Genomic DNA, 17,297 nt, shown 5'->3' on the forward strand with positions numbered 1-17,297 from the left:
ATACATATGAAAATGAACATTTATACATATACTGATTTTTGTGCCTCAGGATTATGCACATATATGGGGTTATGTGTATCTCTTGTAAATGGCAAACATTTATTTTTGTGTGTATTGGTATATCATCAGTGTTTTCCCAATCATTATTTGTGGCTGTAAAGTGAGTACTTACTAACAAGTGGCTCAAATTATGAAAGTGTTGTAGAAGTGTTTTACAGCTGGCAGACACAGAAAAACAAGAAAAAAGTTTTGGTTACAAAAGAAAAGAAACTGGCACGAAATCCTCACTAATGCTAGCCACAGAAAAATGAGCTAGCTAGACTGGAAAAAGCAGGGGTCCAGGATTGAAATGCAGAGGCCAAGAATCGCTAAGTCCCAGGGTCGGGGGCCTAAATCAGTGAACATTCTATAGGCAGTGAATTTCCTGAAGGCCTGTGTTACATCACATTGAGCTTAATGAACCTGACCTGCCTGTTACTCCATGCTATTTGTTATCCAGGGCTATAGGATTTAACCCAGCAGGAGCTGTGGGAAGCCAGATTCCTCAAACTAGCCTGCTACAGACGTTTTGCATTATAGCAACTCTTAACAGTATCTGCTGAGAAGCTTCAGCCACACAGAGTAACTACCTCCCTTCTGTCAATCTGTGCCAGATGATAGGCCTTTGGTGCAGTGGGGTAAAGGACTGACTGAGGGACCCTATCCCATTCTACTCAACTGTGAATGTTCAAAGCATGTGGAAAATCACTGACCTATTTTTTTTTCTGTGAAACTCTAAATGTTTCATTATTCATCTGTATAGTTTCCTAAGTTGCACCTACAGTAAAGATCAAGCTGGTTTCTTTTAGTGCGTGTCACTTGCAAAGTTTATAACAGTGTTCACTTTTGACACAGTTATTTCCAAGCATTCTGAAGGGAAGCGGTGGCCTGGACTGGGATATTTAGAGAAACAGTCTGACTCTGTTTACAGACATAAAATCTCTTTTTACTGTTCCTCCACCTGGGCAGAACATTCCAGACCGCGAGTATGGTGTTTCCTCTGGGACTTACCCCTCCATTGGTAGTGAATACTATCCTTTAGCTAGGGGTGAGATGGATCTGAAGTGCTGTACCTATAATGGTTAACGTTTTCAGCTAACATGGACTTGGTAGGAACCTAGATTAGCAAAGCAGTTTAAACTAACTGCCAACACGCAAAACTGATAGTATTGTATAAGCTACACATGCCACTTGGCAACACACCCATGGCCTGCCCATGCTCTACCCATCTGTATGCTCCTCTCACAGTTATGTGCTAAGCGCTAGCACGTGCTTACCACAAGGCTTACTGTGGGACGTGTTGAGGTTTCCTATAGTACTTTTGCAATCTCTGTGCGCAAACTGCATGCTATAATCTTTTTACCATTTTTCTGTGAAGGGGTGTTTCTGGGGATGGAGAGTGGGCATGACAGCATGAATCAGTTAGCACAGCTACATTACCGACAGGCAGATGATCAAAAGCCCCGCGTTGTTCCAAACTCTACAACTGAATACAAAAGCTACCACTACCTTTTCCACTTCGAGTCTATCTCTTCAAAAACGCTATGAATAACCGCACGAACTATAGATGCCCTCTCAACATTGCACAACACTATTGTACCTCCACCAAAATGTAAATTGTAAGCCACTTTGAACTGAAACTTGTTTTTGGATAATAGTGGGACACAAGAATGCATTAATAAATAAATAAATACAATTTGGAAAATGGCCACAGAAAAAGTAGCCTTACCAGATGTGACAGACCTGGTAAGGCCACTTTTTGCTACTGCTTTGTAAAAGGGCCCCTAAATTTTTTTACTTATTTATTAGGATTTATTTACCACCTTTTTGAAGGAATTCACTAAAGGCGGTGTACAGTAAGAATAAATCAAACATGAGCAATAGACAATTACAACAGTAAAAATATTCAAATAATAATACAAAGTATGGCGTTGTATACTACTTACAATGTCAATACAATATATAATAGAACATTTTAATTGACAGTGTAGGGTATAAGCAAAGATGGAACATATAGATAGGTAAGAGAGGAAGAAGAGTTAGAAAGTAAGGTGACTAATTTAAAGAAAGTTGCACATGAGGTCAGAGAGATGGTTAACATATAGATAAGTAAGAGAGTAAGAGGAGTTAGACAGTAATGACTGGCACATACACATAACTGCCAATTATTGGTGCCTCTGATGTGTGAAAATGCTATATATTCTATACCACACATGCACACTCCGCACCAAGTTATAAAATGAGGGGATAGTGTTGGTTTGGGGATAACTGTAGGCACAACATGTACTTTCCCCACACCCTCACTGTAAGCCCCATGGAGCCTGGATGGAAGGTGGGCCACTGTGCTTCCTTTCCAGCAGACCTTACAGAGCATTTTAAAGCAGAGATTTCTAGCAAGATCCTGAAACAGCTGGTGTTCAGGATATGAACCATGACAATTCATCAGATACATCAGCACACATATAAACTCAGAGAAGGCAAATTTACAGAGCTTGGTTGTCTTGAATCTCACACGTTTGTGGCCCACAAGACCACAGTTAAGAAGCCCTGGTTTAGAGGGTATTCACCGCCTTTCTTAAGACCGAAACACCCAAGAGGGCAATTCTATCACTGGGAGTCCCTGTTTAGGTCACCCAGTGCCATATGGTGAAAGCGTATTCTATAATCCCAGTACATAAATGTTTGTGTTATGAAAGAGCAACATAGATGTTTATGTGCTAGAACATAACTCTTTCTGTCAGCCATTTTCAGGGGTAACTTCCCATAATCCCTCCAGTTAGAGCACTGCTCCATACAATCAGTTTTCTTTTTTTACTTTTTAATTTGAGCTATCAACAATAATCATATCACTGACGTAATAACGACACCTGTGCTCAGTTGTCTCTTCAAGGCACCAGCTCAAATACAGATTCTGAACCCCAGACATCCCGAGCAGCTGCTATAAATTCTAATGTCCATCTTTTTGAACATAGACATGCTATGCTACCCGGGATGTTTAGGTTTTAGAACAAGCCCTAAAAATTAAATGTGCATTCCCCTTCTGAAATGGGAAATACATTTTTGATTTATTAATCTCGCCCTGGTCCCATCCAAAACATGCCAGAACACGCCCCTTATCAGCTACACATTTTTCAGTTTTTGCCCGCTTTTGTAAACATTGGGATTTAGACATTTATGCAATACAAATGTCTAAATGCCGGTTTGTGCATGTCTAAGGGAGACTTTTACAAAGTCTCACTAGCGTTTTTAGCTTGTGGTCCACAAGCTAAAAACGCTAGCATGGTTTTGTAAAAGACCTCCTAAAACCCAAACAGCAGTTCTAAAATACTGGGTCTTGAACATAATATTCTCTTGTACTCCTCTGAAGTAGAAGTCATACAAATGAGAAGGATAACTAATCTCTTTGAACAGTTTTGGGTAAGGAATTAACTAATATTACTAACTTTTAGGAATGTTATCATGTTTGTAACTCACCTCGACCTAATTGGTGAGGTCTGTCATCAAATCTGATAAAGTAAAGCATATCACATGTGGAAAGACACTATTTGCACCTGGAGATCCACATCATGCAGAGATTCTAAGGGGTATAGTTTGGGCAAGAATAAAAGCTACAAAAGGGGGGGGAGGGAAATCCTCATGTTGGGTTTTACACCTGCTCAATGGCACGTATAAGTTTTTAAAAAGTGCTCATTTCAGCCAGGGCTTTACATGAGGGATTAAGGGAGTCGTTTTCCTTACTCCCATGTAGTTTATTTCCATCTCAAAAATGAAGCTAAGTTATAATTGTGGCCTCATTACTCTTTGGTGAATCTCTTTATAAAGGTGGCTAATAAATCCCACTACATAAATAAATCAGGGGCGTAGCCAGACTTCGGCGGTAGGGGGGTCCAGAGCCCGAGGTGAGGGGGCATACTTTAGCCCCCCCTGGCGCCGCCGCCACCACCACCACCACCACCAATTTTGACTCCCCCCATGCCGACGACCCTCTCAACCCCCCTCCTGCCGCCAACCCTCCCCGCCAGCCGAGGTCCTCTTCTTCCTTCGTTCTGTTTCTGAGTCTGACGTCCCCCACCAGCAAAGGTGGTAGACAGCGACGGCGGGTTGTCGGCAGGAGGGGGGGTCGAGAGGGTTGTCGGCAGGGGGGTCCAGGGCCAAATCTACGGGGGCCCAGGCCCCCATGGCCCCACGTACCTACGCCCCTGAAATAAATAAGTGGCACAGGTTTATAAAATGGGGCAGCTGCAGGTGGAGGTGTTGTCACTTCCACAGGGATGTTGTGAAATTGTCACTTCCACAGGGATGTTGTGAAATTGCCACTTTCACATGGAAGCTGCCGGGTCTGTGCCATTAATTTTTTCAATGTGGATATTTGTATAATGGCTGCTCCCTCTGCAGACCCTGGCAAATACACATGCCATCCTGCAGATAGTTAAAAAAGGCTTTGCATTAGCAGATCCTTGTATAAAATACCACTGTTATTGAGCATGTCCCAACCTAGCCATCCCTACTTTCTATGGAAAATGGGACTCCACTCAAAGCAAGCTGGACACTATGAGAATAGACCAGAATATTGCATATTGGGAAAGGTTGCGTGAAAAGACACAGAGAGCGATGGTTCAGTACTAGGACTTCTTTCTAACTGACATTGCTGGAGAACTTGAGGGAACAACATGACTGTATACAGATGAAACTTCAATCTGTAGGAACAGGTGTATAGGAAGGGCTGAATAAAATAAAAGGGGACTTGAAAAAAATGGAAGAATGGCCCTTTTAGTATACACGTTCATGCGTTTAGGTTGCAAAATCCATTAGCCACTTACATATGGGGCCAAAAACAAGAAACTACCAAAGAACAAGATCTAGAATTAAGTATCTCAGATGACCATAAGGCAGCCAGAGCATGTAACAAAATGGCAGGAAAGTTACAGTAAGAGATGTTAGCAGGGAAGAAGGAGGACATTTTGCCTCTGAATGGGTCAGACTGTAAACCAATTTCATGTTCCAACTTCCCAACAAAGGGCAGAATAAAAAGAACTGCTCTAAACATAAACAAAGTTATGAGGACTCTTCCCCCCCCCAAACCTGGAAAACTGTTTATTGGATATTAGGAAGATGAAAAGTGGGTCAGGAAATGTTTTCTAAAATGAGATAAGGACTGCAAGACCAACCCTAGAAGGAAAGAGCTTAAAATACTCAAAACACACCCATTAGAGGAAGGAAGGGAAGGGAGGACATGAGAAAAACACTCACAGATTTGACAGATGCCAGTAACATATGGAAAGGGGTCATGATCTGAAAGAGAAGGGCGACGGTACAAAGGAAACTTGTGGGAATACTTTTTTGCTGAGAGGGTAGTAGGTGCCTGGAATGCTGTCAACCAAAACTATGACAAAATTGAAAACATGCTTGGGACAGGCGTTCAGCACAGTGGAATGGCAGGTGGGGGAAAACCAGGGCCAATGTTAGACAGTGTTCCCTCTAAGTTGTGCAGTTGTGCGCGTCACGTTCCTGAGAGCATGAAATTTTGTGGTAGTGCACACATACCCTAGCTCTTGGAATTGCCGCCTGGCAGGGGAAACTGATGTCTATAGCCAGGGGCGTAGCCAGACCTCAAGTTGGGAGGGGGCCAGAGCCCAAGGTGGGGGGGCACATTTTGGTCTGCTGCCCCCCTGCTTCCGCCTCGCCGCCCTGCCGCTTCCCACCCACTGCCGCAGCAAATATCTTGGCTGGCGTTGTCCAGTGCCAGCCACTGGTGCCACCACATTGCCTGCCCTGCTCTGTCTTCCCTTCATGTCCTGCATGCTCCTTTTAGTGAAATTGAGCATACTTAGTTTCACTAAAAGGAGAATGCCGGACGTGAGGGGAAGACAGAGCAGCGCAGGCAATGTGGCAGCGACAGAGACCGGCGCTGGGCAACTCTTCAGCTGGCAGGGGTTGGGGACCCCCGCCAGCAAAACCAGGGACCCACAGGAAATTTTTTTGGGGGGGGGCCCAGGCCCCTGTGGCTAAGCCACTGCCTGTAGCAGAGAGCTCACATCCTGCCAGCCCGGGTCCAGCATCTCTTTCCCTCTTCTCCTGCTCGTGGTCTGGCACCTCTCCCTTTCTCTCAACCCCCTTCCCACCTAGCCTACCTTCAAACTTGTCTTTAGTGCAGCGGCAATTCACATGTACTGCCTGTGGCTGGCCCCAGAACCTTCTTTCATTAATGTCCCACTCCGTTGGAAAAGGAAATTGCATCAGAAGGAGTGAGACCCGGTAGAAGGAAGGCTCTAGAGCCATCTGCAGGCAACATGTGTGAACTGCTGCTGCTGTCAGAGACCTTTGGCGCTAAAGACAAGTTTGAAGTTAGATGGGGTGGGGGTGGGTGGGTCTGTTAGAGAAAGAAGACGCTCGGAATGCAGACAGGAAGAGGGTGAGGACAGATGATAGACTTAGGGTGGGGGGGGGTGGAGTGACAATATGTTTGTGTGTAGGGACTTGGGAGTGTAAGTGTGAAATAATTGCTTTAGGATAAGTGTATTGTTGGGTGTATGTGTTTATGAGAGCGTGTTAGAAGAATGTGCATGGGGGGGGGGGGGGGGGGGGGGGAGCAGTATGCATGTGTATTGTGGAGGCTGAGAAGTTAAAATAAGTCCTGTGAATCCTCAAAATAAAGTTGCCATTTCAATAAAGACATTTTGAAATACATTCTATAATGAATTACCATATCACGTAATGGTGACTAGCACTCACGGGGAAATGTAACTGAAAATTTTTGCTCACAGCAACCTGGTCCTTAGAGGGAAGTGTAGTTGTAGACATGCTGGGGCCCAGGGCATTAATATGTGGGAAGGTGTCTCTAAAGTTATGCCACCTTCAGCTGTGGACACGTGTGGAGCCCCCTGTTGCATGGGGTCCAGGGAAACTGCCTGCTTGCACCCCTCTAATGCCAGCCCTGGGGGAAACAGGTAGAATAAGAGGAGGGAGATTGTGAGAGGAAGGGGACAACCGGCGGTCAGCCGCCGATGGCCAACATTTTGTCCCCTGAGAAGCAAGTGCGGGACTGCTGCATGACGAACTGCCCACAGATGAAAGGGTTGGCGAGTCCTTTGATTAGCGCCGGCGAAGGAGCGTCGATGCTCTTGGACCTGGAAAAAACAACTCCATCACTCCCGAATTATTCAACCACCATGTCCAAAGGAGTGGAGGAGTGAGTTAGAGGCATATGCTGAAATGGAGGACGTTTACAGCAGAACCCGAATCGGCAGAACTACTCCTAAACACCTAAGAGAAATCAACTTGGAGTTTTTGGCTCCCGTGGAGGTTACATTGAATACCATCTGGAAGGCGCTTCAGGACCTAACGGTGGCAGTAAATAATTTTGTTTCAGATATAATTTTATTAGAGAGTTACATGGACAATTTAACTGAACCCTTTGAGAGTGAAAAATTGATATAACAAATAATTCTACATGAGCAAGAAGTGGTTATGATTTTGAAAATGATAATAGACCAGAAACTTTGAATAATAAAATGAATATTATTATAGATGATTAATATCGAGATTATTGTTTTTCCCAGAGTTCCGGGTATGACTCCTAAAGTTTTCCTCAGAAATATTTCCTCAAATTATTACTTTAAAAGGAGTGAAGCCTGTGAAAACTGGGATTACTTTAATCAGTGGGATTGGAATTAGAGACTTAAGTATATGTATTGTTAAATAACGTCTGGTTTTTAAAAGAGAAAGAATGAAATCAGATGTATTATTTCTAACTAATGTTGGACAAGAAGTATGTTTTCAATTAAATGATTTGACTATACACCGTATTGGCCTTGAAGAAGCCAACCAGATGATCAATGTGGAATAATGAATTAGACGAGTAATATCTGGGAATAATCAGGTTAATACCATGGTTTTTTTTCTGTTTATTGTTTAATTGATCTCCTTGTCTTGTTTCACTCTCCCTATTTAGTGGTCTAAGGAAGAGAATAGAATTACCTGACTGAAATAATTCCTATATATTACTTTCTCTGTATTTCCAGCAATTTGTTTTATCGCTTGTAAAAATTTAAAAGGTTATAAATAAAAAATTTAAAAAAAAAAAAAAGAGGAGGGAGATTGGAAAGAAAAATACAAGTCAGTGGTTGGAGAGTGGTGACACAGCTGCTTCAGGTTTCCAAGACTGAAGTAGCCTGCATGGAGTGAAAGCTGCACCCTGACTGCAGTGATATAACTGCACAGGGCTCCCATGAAGGCTGAACAACCTGAACAGAACAACCACAATTAAAGCCCAAACACTTTGAAACTGGGTGTTGGGTTGTTTTTTTTTTTACAGATTATGGTGGCTGAATTAATTATTACAATACTTGGTAATAAGACATAGAAGGGGACCTAAGTATTGGCTTGAGTACTAGTCTTGTAAGAATCAATGAGGAAAAGGAAGGCTAAAATGACCTCCAAACAGCAGTGATGGAGGCCAGCACTGAAACAAGAGTTTGGACAGGCTTGGGATAGAGAATGCAATGCAGAGAGGCCAATGCTCAAAGCAACCGCCAGCATTAATGCGTGGTTAATGCCAGGTTTGTACGCATGTTATTGTGCGCCAAATGCTCAGAGAGCTCGAACGCCAGTGTTAGCGTGCACAGTAAAGATACTGTATTGAAATATATAGTAAAGAGGCCAGTAAGCATTCCTTTGCAGTGCACAGATGGGATCGCTGGAATGCACAGAAGGAAATGATGGCCTATAATTGCAGGTCGGGGGCAGCATAGAAGGTTTTGAGGAGAGGATTTCTTGTTTTCACATCAAACTGTTGGTCATATCTTCTTTTACAAGCAGATGAAAGCATCCAAATGGCAGATGGCGTTTAATGTGAGCAACTGCAAAGTGATGCACGTGGGAAAGAGGACCCCAAACCATAGCCATGTGATGCAAGTTTCCACATTAGGAATCACCGCCCAGGAAAAGGATCTAGGTGTCATTGTTAATGATACGTTTAAACCCTCTGCTCAGTGTGCATTGGTGAATGGGAAAGCAAATAGCATGTTAGGAATTATTAGGAAAGGAATGGAAAACAAAAATGAGAATGCCTTTGTAATGCTCCAAGATGCGACTGCACCTTGAATACAATTCTGATCATCAACATCTCAAAAAAGATATAGCGGAATTAGAAAAGATATTGAGTGATATTTCTTCACTCAATGTGTAATTAAACTCTGGAATTCATTGCCAGAGAATGTGGTAAAAGCAGTTAGCAGGGTTTAGAAAAGATACAGAGAAGGGCAACGAAAATGATAAAGGGGATGGGACTTCCCTATGAGGAAAGGCTAATGCAGCTAGGGCTCTTCAGTTTACTACTACTACTACTATAAATCATTTCTATAGCGCTACTTGCAGAAGAGATAGCTGAGGAGAGATATGATAGAGGTCTATAAAATACTGAGTGGAGTGGAACAGGTAGACGTGAACTGCTTGTTTACTTTCTCCAGAAACAGCAGGACTAGATGGCATACAATGAATCTACTAAGTAGTAAGTTTAAAACAAACCAGAGAAAATATTTCTTCACTCAATGTGTAATTAAACTCTGGAATTCATTGCCAGAGAATGTGGTAAAAGCAGTTAGCTTAGCAGGGTTTTAAAAAGGTTTGAATAATTTCCTAAAGGAAAAATCCATAAGTCATTATTAGGATGGACTTGGGAAAATCCACTGCTTATTTCTAGGATAAGCAGCATAAAATCTGCTGAATGTTCTGGATTCTTGCCAAGGACTTGTGACCTGGATTGGCCAATGTTGGAAACAGGATACTGGGCTTGATGGGCCTTTGGTCTGTCCCAGTATGGCAGCGCTTATGTTCTAAAGACAGATGGGGAAAGAACAAATGTGTGCGCGTATCTGAGCAAAACCAAACGAAAAAGCACGTGTCCGCTCTTGTTCTTCTGCGCCTAAATACGAGTCTTGCAAAAATTCCGTGTGCTTGAAATAGGCACTGAAGAAAAAGAGTTGGATGTGTTCTGGCACCTCCATTGTTTGGGCATGCACAGAAGAGCTAGGCTTACTGTAAAACATGTGTGCGCATTTGTCAGGCCCGAACCTCCCCTCACTTTCCATTTAATAGTGCAGTTTAAGTATGATTTGCTTAGAGCATTTGCTGAGCTAGGTTTTTTTTTTTTGCGATGCTGTTGAATTGTGGGCCCACTTGCCTGCCTGTGGCTTTGAAGCATCTACCTCAGAGATTGAAACAAAGCAGGGTGGGGGGGGGGGGGGGGGGGGGGGGGGGGTCTGGTAAAAGACATTGTTGGGGGGGGGGGGGGGGGGAACACCCATTACCCAGTTTAAGCTGGAGCTTTTAGAACCACATTCTCAGCTAATCTAGGAAAAATAAGTAAACCATCTTAACTGGTTTATAACTTTCAATATAAAGAACATCATAGAAAATTTTACACTAATATTATCTAAAGGCAGGTCATACTTGCACAAGAGTAATACGTTTTAAAACTAATCACCTTAGAAACAAACCGTTTCTGTTGCACTTTAAAATACCGGGAAACTAAAAAAAGCTATCAAAAAGTCCTGCTTCCCCTCTAAAATATAATATGGGTACGAAATCCGTTTTAACAAAGATGTTCGCTCTTGCAAGCGGATGGTAAGAGGCAGCAGTCAAGGGGGCTCGAAAGGATCCGATCAGCTGTGTCCGTGTAAACTGCGATACCAAAGTCTCCTGTCCAGCCAGCCAGGGGCTGCAAAACACTTCTCTTTCCAAACCATTGCCTTTGCTAGGCTCTCCCTGCCTGATCATGAAGCCAGAGAGAAGAAAGCCCGAGGTCTGCACAGTTCCAAAAACTCCTGGGGTTAGAATCAGTCACAACAACAAAGGGAGAAAAAGCCGGTTAAGCTCTTCCCAGACTACAGACAAGTCAAACCCGGTACTTTCCCGCCCCTTCTCTCCTGCCTTTGCAGATCGCAGCCCCGTTTCAAGCTCTCACCTACCCTCCCGTCTCGGCTCCCGAGTCCACACAGTCATCTTCGGCTGTTTGGCAGTCCATGGCGGTCCCGGCGCCCCCCACCCTTGTCCCTCCCCGACCTCTCCTTCTGTCTTTGGGAGCCGACTGTTCCACCTCCCTCCCTCCATCCCTCCTTCCCTCTAGTCTTCACCACCTCTAGCTCCTCCTCCAGACCTCCACCCACTATCTGCATCCTCTAAACAGCGGCACCAGTAAACGGCAAAAGCAGTTGACCAGTTACCCCTGGCCCTGATATTGCGGAACTGTCCTCTGTCACTTCTCCCACAGGCCTTAAAAGTTTGTTTAAAGCAGCTGCACTACGGGAAACCATTAAAAACAGTTGTCAAGGAAAATCGGCAACATTTTAAAAATCATTCTGTACCCTCAGATTTTGTGGTTCATGTTCCTTCACAGCTTTTCAGGTATTCCTAACCCACTGCTCCACATTTCTGAATGGATGCTATTAATGATTAAATCCTGACTGATTCCTCCAAACAAGGAAAATCTACAACCCCCCCCCCCCCATAACATAGGAGCCAACTTTTCAAAATTATTGGGGTGCTAAGCCTAATGGAAATAACCCCTCCCTGAACACATACAAGGAATTTTCTCAATATTGGGGGTGCTTAAACACCCACAGCACCCACAGAGTCGGCTCCTATGCCCCATAATCATCTCTAGGAAGATTGCTTCTTCACTTGAAACGACAAGGAAAAATTTACTGCAGGAAAGCAGGGCCGTGCCCAGTGGCGTTCCTAGGGGGGCGGACACCCAGGGCGGCGCCCCGCCCCCTGGGTGCAGCGCCCCCCCCCGATGCAGCGCGGACCCCCCCCGCGATAGAGCCCCCCCCGGGTGCATGCCGCAGCTCGCGCCTGCTGCGAGTTTACTAACTTTGCTCGTTCGCTGCAGCTCCCTCTGCCCCGGAACAGGAAGTAACCTATTCTGGGGCAGAGGGAGCTGCAGCGAACGAGAGAAGTTAGCGAACTCTCGCAGCAGGCGCGTGCCGTGGCACCCCCCCAGTGGCGTGCACCCAGGGCGGACCGCCCCCACCGTCCCCCCTTGGTACGCCACTGGCCGTGCCTAGGGTCTCTGGTGCCCCTCTGCAGACTATCAGTTGGCGCCCCCTGTGTGGCACAAGATGCAAAGGAAATAGGAGCTGAAAGATGGAGTGCATCTTTGTGGGATTGCTGAACAAATAGAGGGTTTACAACCACTTAGCTTTTCGTGCTTTCATGTTCACGAAATTAGTAATTAAATCTTTGATATCTAACTGGGCACATATATCATTCTCAATAGCAATCATGGCAAGGCTTACAAGCCTTTCTTGCAAAATACTTGATCGCAAATAATCCTATATAATAATTCTCACCTCCAACAGGATGTGCCTGGGACCGTGCCTCCCTCGGAGGTGGTCTGCTAGGCAGGCACGCACTGACGTCAGTGACAGCTGATACCAAAGCAAGGGGAGGAGTAGGGAAACACGCGGAGTGTGTTTCCATACTCCTCCCCTTGTGTTACAGCCCACTGCACCCACCTTCCGTGACCCAGTCGACCCCCCTTCTTGGCAAAAAACGTCCCCGCCGCCGTCCAATACCTGTGCTGACGGGGGACCCCAACCCCTGTCAGCCGAAGTCCTATGCTGGCCTTTGCGCCGTTGCTTCTTCAATGATCTTCGGTTCAAGTTCCTCTGCATGCGTCTGATGTCAGACGCACGCAGAGCAACTTGGTCACAAAAGCATTGAAGAAGCAACGCCTCGAAGGCCAGCACAGGACTTCTGCTGCAGGGGGTTGGGGTCCCCCTTCAGCACAGGTACTGGACGGCGGCAGGGGACGGTTTTCACCGAGAAGGGGGGGTCGACTGGGTTGCGGAAAAGGGGGAGGGTGAAAATGGAGGGATGGCAGAGTCTGGAACAGCGAGGGAGGGAGGGAGGGTGGGGGATGGCCTTGCTAGCGCCCGTTTCTTCCCTTTTGAAACGGGCATTTTTTACTAGCTTTTTAAATTATTTTTAACCGTGAAAATGATCGCTCACCACTTGCCACACTGACAGGAATTGTCAGCAATATTCTTAGAAACAAATTGCTATACATTGCAAAATATGATAGCAGATGTAAATTCTCAAAGTGGACATATTCCAAACACTAAAATGATTTTTCTCTACCTTGGTTGTCTGGTGACTTTCTTTTTCTGATCATTGATAAGTCTCTGACTCTAAAGTTTAGCAATTTCATTAAAGCAAAATATATTTTCACATATCACAGACTCTTCCTATCCAAGGAGAATCTTTTATATAAAAACAAACACCAAAAAAAACAATCAGATTTTCACTTACCAGCTCTTCTACACTACACATCAGCCAAACTTCCTCTTTTGAAACTACTTTTGGAACCAAATGGCTTTTAGCTGTAGATATCTGGTTACCTGATAATTATGCACACATGGTTGCAGTCATGCCCTCCTCTCAGTGTACAAGCTCAGAAAAAAAAAACAACAACTTTGAACCACTTACAGATTTTAAGAATTACACTATTTAGTTTTTATTTCTTCCCAGTCTCACTTGCACACCTCCCTCCAAACCTGGCTGTTCTCTTTAATTTGAATGTTGTTCAAGCTAACCCTGAATGAGGAGTTCTTCCTACACCAAAGACATATATAGCACTGGTTGTATTCTTTCAAACAACTTCAGCAGAGCCTGCCTGCCTCAGTGAGCACTGCAGAGGGGAGGGCAGGGGAGAGAGGAGAATCACAGCTTCAGGTAAAACATTTTGCAAGTGAGCTGACCTCAGGAAAAAGTGCTGGTAGGCGCCCTCCAGAGGTCAGCGCCCCCCTGCGGTGCTTACCCCGCTTACCGTGTTGGCACGGCCCTGCAGGAAAGGCTAAAGGTTAGGGCTCTTCAGCTTGGAACAGAGATGGTTAAGGGGAGATATGATTGAGGTCTATAAAATCCGGAGTGGTGTAGAACTAGTAGAAAGTGAATCGATTTGTTATGCTTTCAAAAAGTACAAAGTTGTATGGAAACACTTTTAAAAAAATAGAAGGAAATATTTTTTCAGTCAATGAATAGTTAAGCTCTGGAACTCTTTGCCGGAGGGCGTAGTAACAGCGGTTAGCGTATCTGGGTTTAAAAAAGGTTTGGACAAGTTCCTGGAGGAAAAGTCCATAGTCTGCTATTGAGACAGACATAGGGAAGCCACTGCTTGCCCTGGGATTGGTAGCAAGGAATGCTGTTATCTGTGGAGTAGCCACTGGGCCCTTGGGGGGTCTGGGCCCCCCAAGGTCTGCTGGTTTGGCTGGCGGGGGTTCCCAAGCCCCACCAGCAGAAGCTTTCCTGTGGCGATATTTGCCACCGCGCTGCCTGCCCTGCTTTCCCCCTCCCACATGCTCATTTTTATTGTATATAATTTTTATTAATTTTATAAACTTAACACAGACATAAACTGTTTAAGTAAAATACAGCCTTAGGTATATCATCAATATTATTACAAAAATACATTCTTTTCAAAACATAATTATAAACATTGGCTTCATTAGACCTCAATTTTTAAGGAGAGGGGTAGGAAATTAGTGAAGATTACTTTTAAATTTCAAACAATAATTAAAGAAACTATGGCCTCGTTTTTCTCATGTGTTTTTGTCTCTAACGTTGTTTAGCTTCTAGGAAGATCTTAAGCTGATCAGGTATATAGAAAACATATTTTGTCTAGTTTAACCTTATGACACATTTACACGGATATGCAAGAAGAAAAGAACCTCCTAATTCAAGTATTTTAGACCTCATAGAAAGAAACTTTTTCCTCTTTTCTTGAGTAGTCTTAGTTACATCAGGGTAAAGCCAAATTTTTTGGCCCCCAAACATGCAGTTAGCTGATTTAAAGTCTCATTATTGAATTTAAATCTTGCTGAAAAACAAAAGAAACTATCAGCGTCCCCCTTTCAGACACATCTTCAAGTGATTGTTCCAATATGGCTGTAACATTTTGCAAGTCAATAGATCTTTCTCCCTCTGCTTTTTTCATTGTACTTGGTACATAATAAATTTTATTCAATGGAGGAATAACTTCTTGAGGAAACTTCAAATTCTCTTTCAGAAATCTAGTAAACATATCCAGTGGAGACACTCTCAAAAGTCTAGGAAAATTTAAGTAACCGGAGATTCAATCTCCTATTGAAGTTCTCCATTTGTTCAATCTTTCTTCTTATTTCTGAGTTATCTTTTATTACAGCCAACTTAAATTCATCCTTTTGTTTAGTCTCTCTCTGCAAAGCCTCTATTTCCAAGGAAAAATCTTGTCTTACCGTGGCTATAGAGCTCTTCACTTCCTGCATATTCAAATTCAAAATTTTTACCTCTTCAGATGACTGCCGTAAGGTTTTCTCCATTTCAAGCAATTTCAGCCAGATCGTACCCAGATTCACCTCCGTTTCTAAGCCCGCAGCTGATGTTATCGCTGCAAGTTCAGGTTCCACACAGGGCTCACCGGATTCACCCCTTCCGTGTTCCGCTGGAAACCCCGCCCGACTTGCTACAGTTGCTGGGCACGGAGAGACCTTAGAGCTTGGTGGGGGGAGAAAGAGATGTTTCAGCTTCCAGTGGGGGGGCTGCTTCACCGGCTCCACCCGCTACGAAATCCGCCCCGCTTGTTTGAGAAATAGCGGGGAAGAAGCGTTCCAAACCAAGTCTCACCGGGGTGGACGTCTCAGTAGGTAGGGGAATCCCCCGAATCGTCCCCTTATGCTTTGTATGAGGCATAATTAAAGTAAAAGTTGATATTCGGTAGAGACGAAGTAGGAGCTCACTTGCTTCACAACCACTCACGGCGCCATCTTGACACGCCCCTCGCCTCCCATGCTCATTTTTAATTATGCTTTTTGCTAATCCCCCTTTTATGTGCTGATGGGCCACATGGTGGCTTCCAATGCAAGACAACTGAGCTTCCTTCTGTTCATCCTCCCCATTCCTATCACTAATGGAGTGCTGCCCCTCTTTTCCTTATTACTGTCCGTCTCATGTAGAATTTCTTTTTCTACCCCTCCTTATATAGGTTGTAAGCTGCCTAGATGGCTTGTCCACAAGGTGAGATAGTAGATATCAATAAAACTTAAAACTTGAATTCTTTATGCACTACAGAAGGGTGCATTTTGCTGATGGAGTGCTTGGTTAGAGGTTATGTGTGATGGGGGCAATTCTACAATCAGGCCCTTCCATTTTAGCGCCCCAATAAGCACACAGAGCCTATCTATAACTGCATCTGGGTGTAACCTAGTATTAACACACTGTACATTTCCATGCCCACAGTTACACCAGCCATAAATGTGGCGTAACTTTGGTTGCGTAAATGCAGCAGGGAGACGCATAACTGATAGTATTCTATAAGTTCTGTGCATACGTGGGAGCCTCTTGCATTTATGCGTTATGCCACTTAGAGGTCGACAGAAGCCGAATCCGCGGCCAAAATTTGCCACTCGGTTTTGACTGGAACAGAAGCTGAAGCAGAAAACTACTTGGCCAACTGGCAAAAAACGGGCACCACCACACCCCCACCCCAAAGAAAATAGGTCTTGCCACCGCCCTCCCTGGCAGAGACCTGCCCCCCCCAGACTGCCCAACCACCCTGTAGGCCCTCCCCAGGCCCATCTTAAAACCCCTGGTAGTCTAGTGGCCTTTTCAAGTCAGGAACAGAGCCCACTCATTTCTTCTGCTGCTGCTGAATCAAAATGGCTGATGTATAAGCTGGGTGCCAATCTCAAAATGGCTGTGGGACCTCCTGCAGCAAGTCTCAGCAGCCATTTTGATTCAGCAGCAGCACCGGGCAGGAATTAGTGGGCTCTGTTCCTGCCCCTGAAGAGGCTACTAGACCACCAGGGTTTGTTAAGGTAGGCCTGGGGAGGGCCTACAGGGTGGTCAGGCAGACTGGAGGGTCAGGTCTCTGCCGGGGGGGGGGGGGGGGGAGGAGGGTGGCAGTGTGACCTATTTTCTGCAGGGGGGTGACAGTAGTGAAAAGTGATCATGGGTGGGGGTGGGGGCAGGAGTATGGAGAGTTTTGGCTGCATTTTCAGCAGAAACCTGAAGCTGGACTGAATCCAAAACCGAAATTCGGTCAGCTTCTAATGCCATTTCTGCATGTTGTTGTCTAATTTCAATTAGTCACCCTGCTGTCACTGTCACGCATATGTGTACACTTATACATATGACAGTATTCTATACATTTATATGCTCATGTGTTGTGTACATGTAGGCACCTTGTTATAGAATTGCCTTTTGAATGACTAGATGGTAGA

The 17,297-nt window shown here is 44.6% G+C and overlaps 1 protein-coding gene across 3 annotated transcripts in view; it reads right to left on the reverse strand.

Moving 5' to 3' along the window:
* FAM124A (family with sequence similarity 124 member A) overlaps positions 1-11,073 on the reverse strand; it is a 51,784-nt gene extending 40,711 nt beyond the window's left edge. For 2 of the 3 annotated variants that reach the window (XM_030199413.1, XM_030199412.1), the window contains exon 1: positions 11,007-11,073. In XM_030199413.1, the coding sequence (XP_030055273.1) occupies positions 11,007-11,062 (56 nt within the window). In that variant the 5' untranslated portion in view covers positions 11,063-11,073. Of the gene's footprint in view, positions 1-11,002 lie in introns of all 3 variants that reach the window. The other variant, XM_030199414.1, reaches the window with a different exon arrangement.
* Between the last annotated feature and the right edge of the window lie 6,224 nt (positions 11,074-17,297).

This window comes from Microcaecilia unicolor, chromosome 4, assembly GCF_901765095.1.
Source record: "Microcaecilia unicolor chromosome 4, aMicUni1.1, whole genome shotgun sequence".
Lineage (NCBI taxonomy): Eukaryota > Metazoa > Chordata > Amphibia > Gymnophiona > Siphonopidae > Microcaecilia > Microcaecilia unicolor.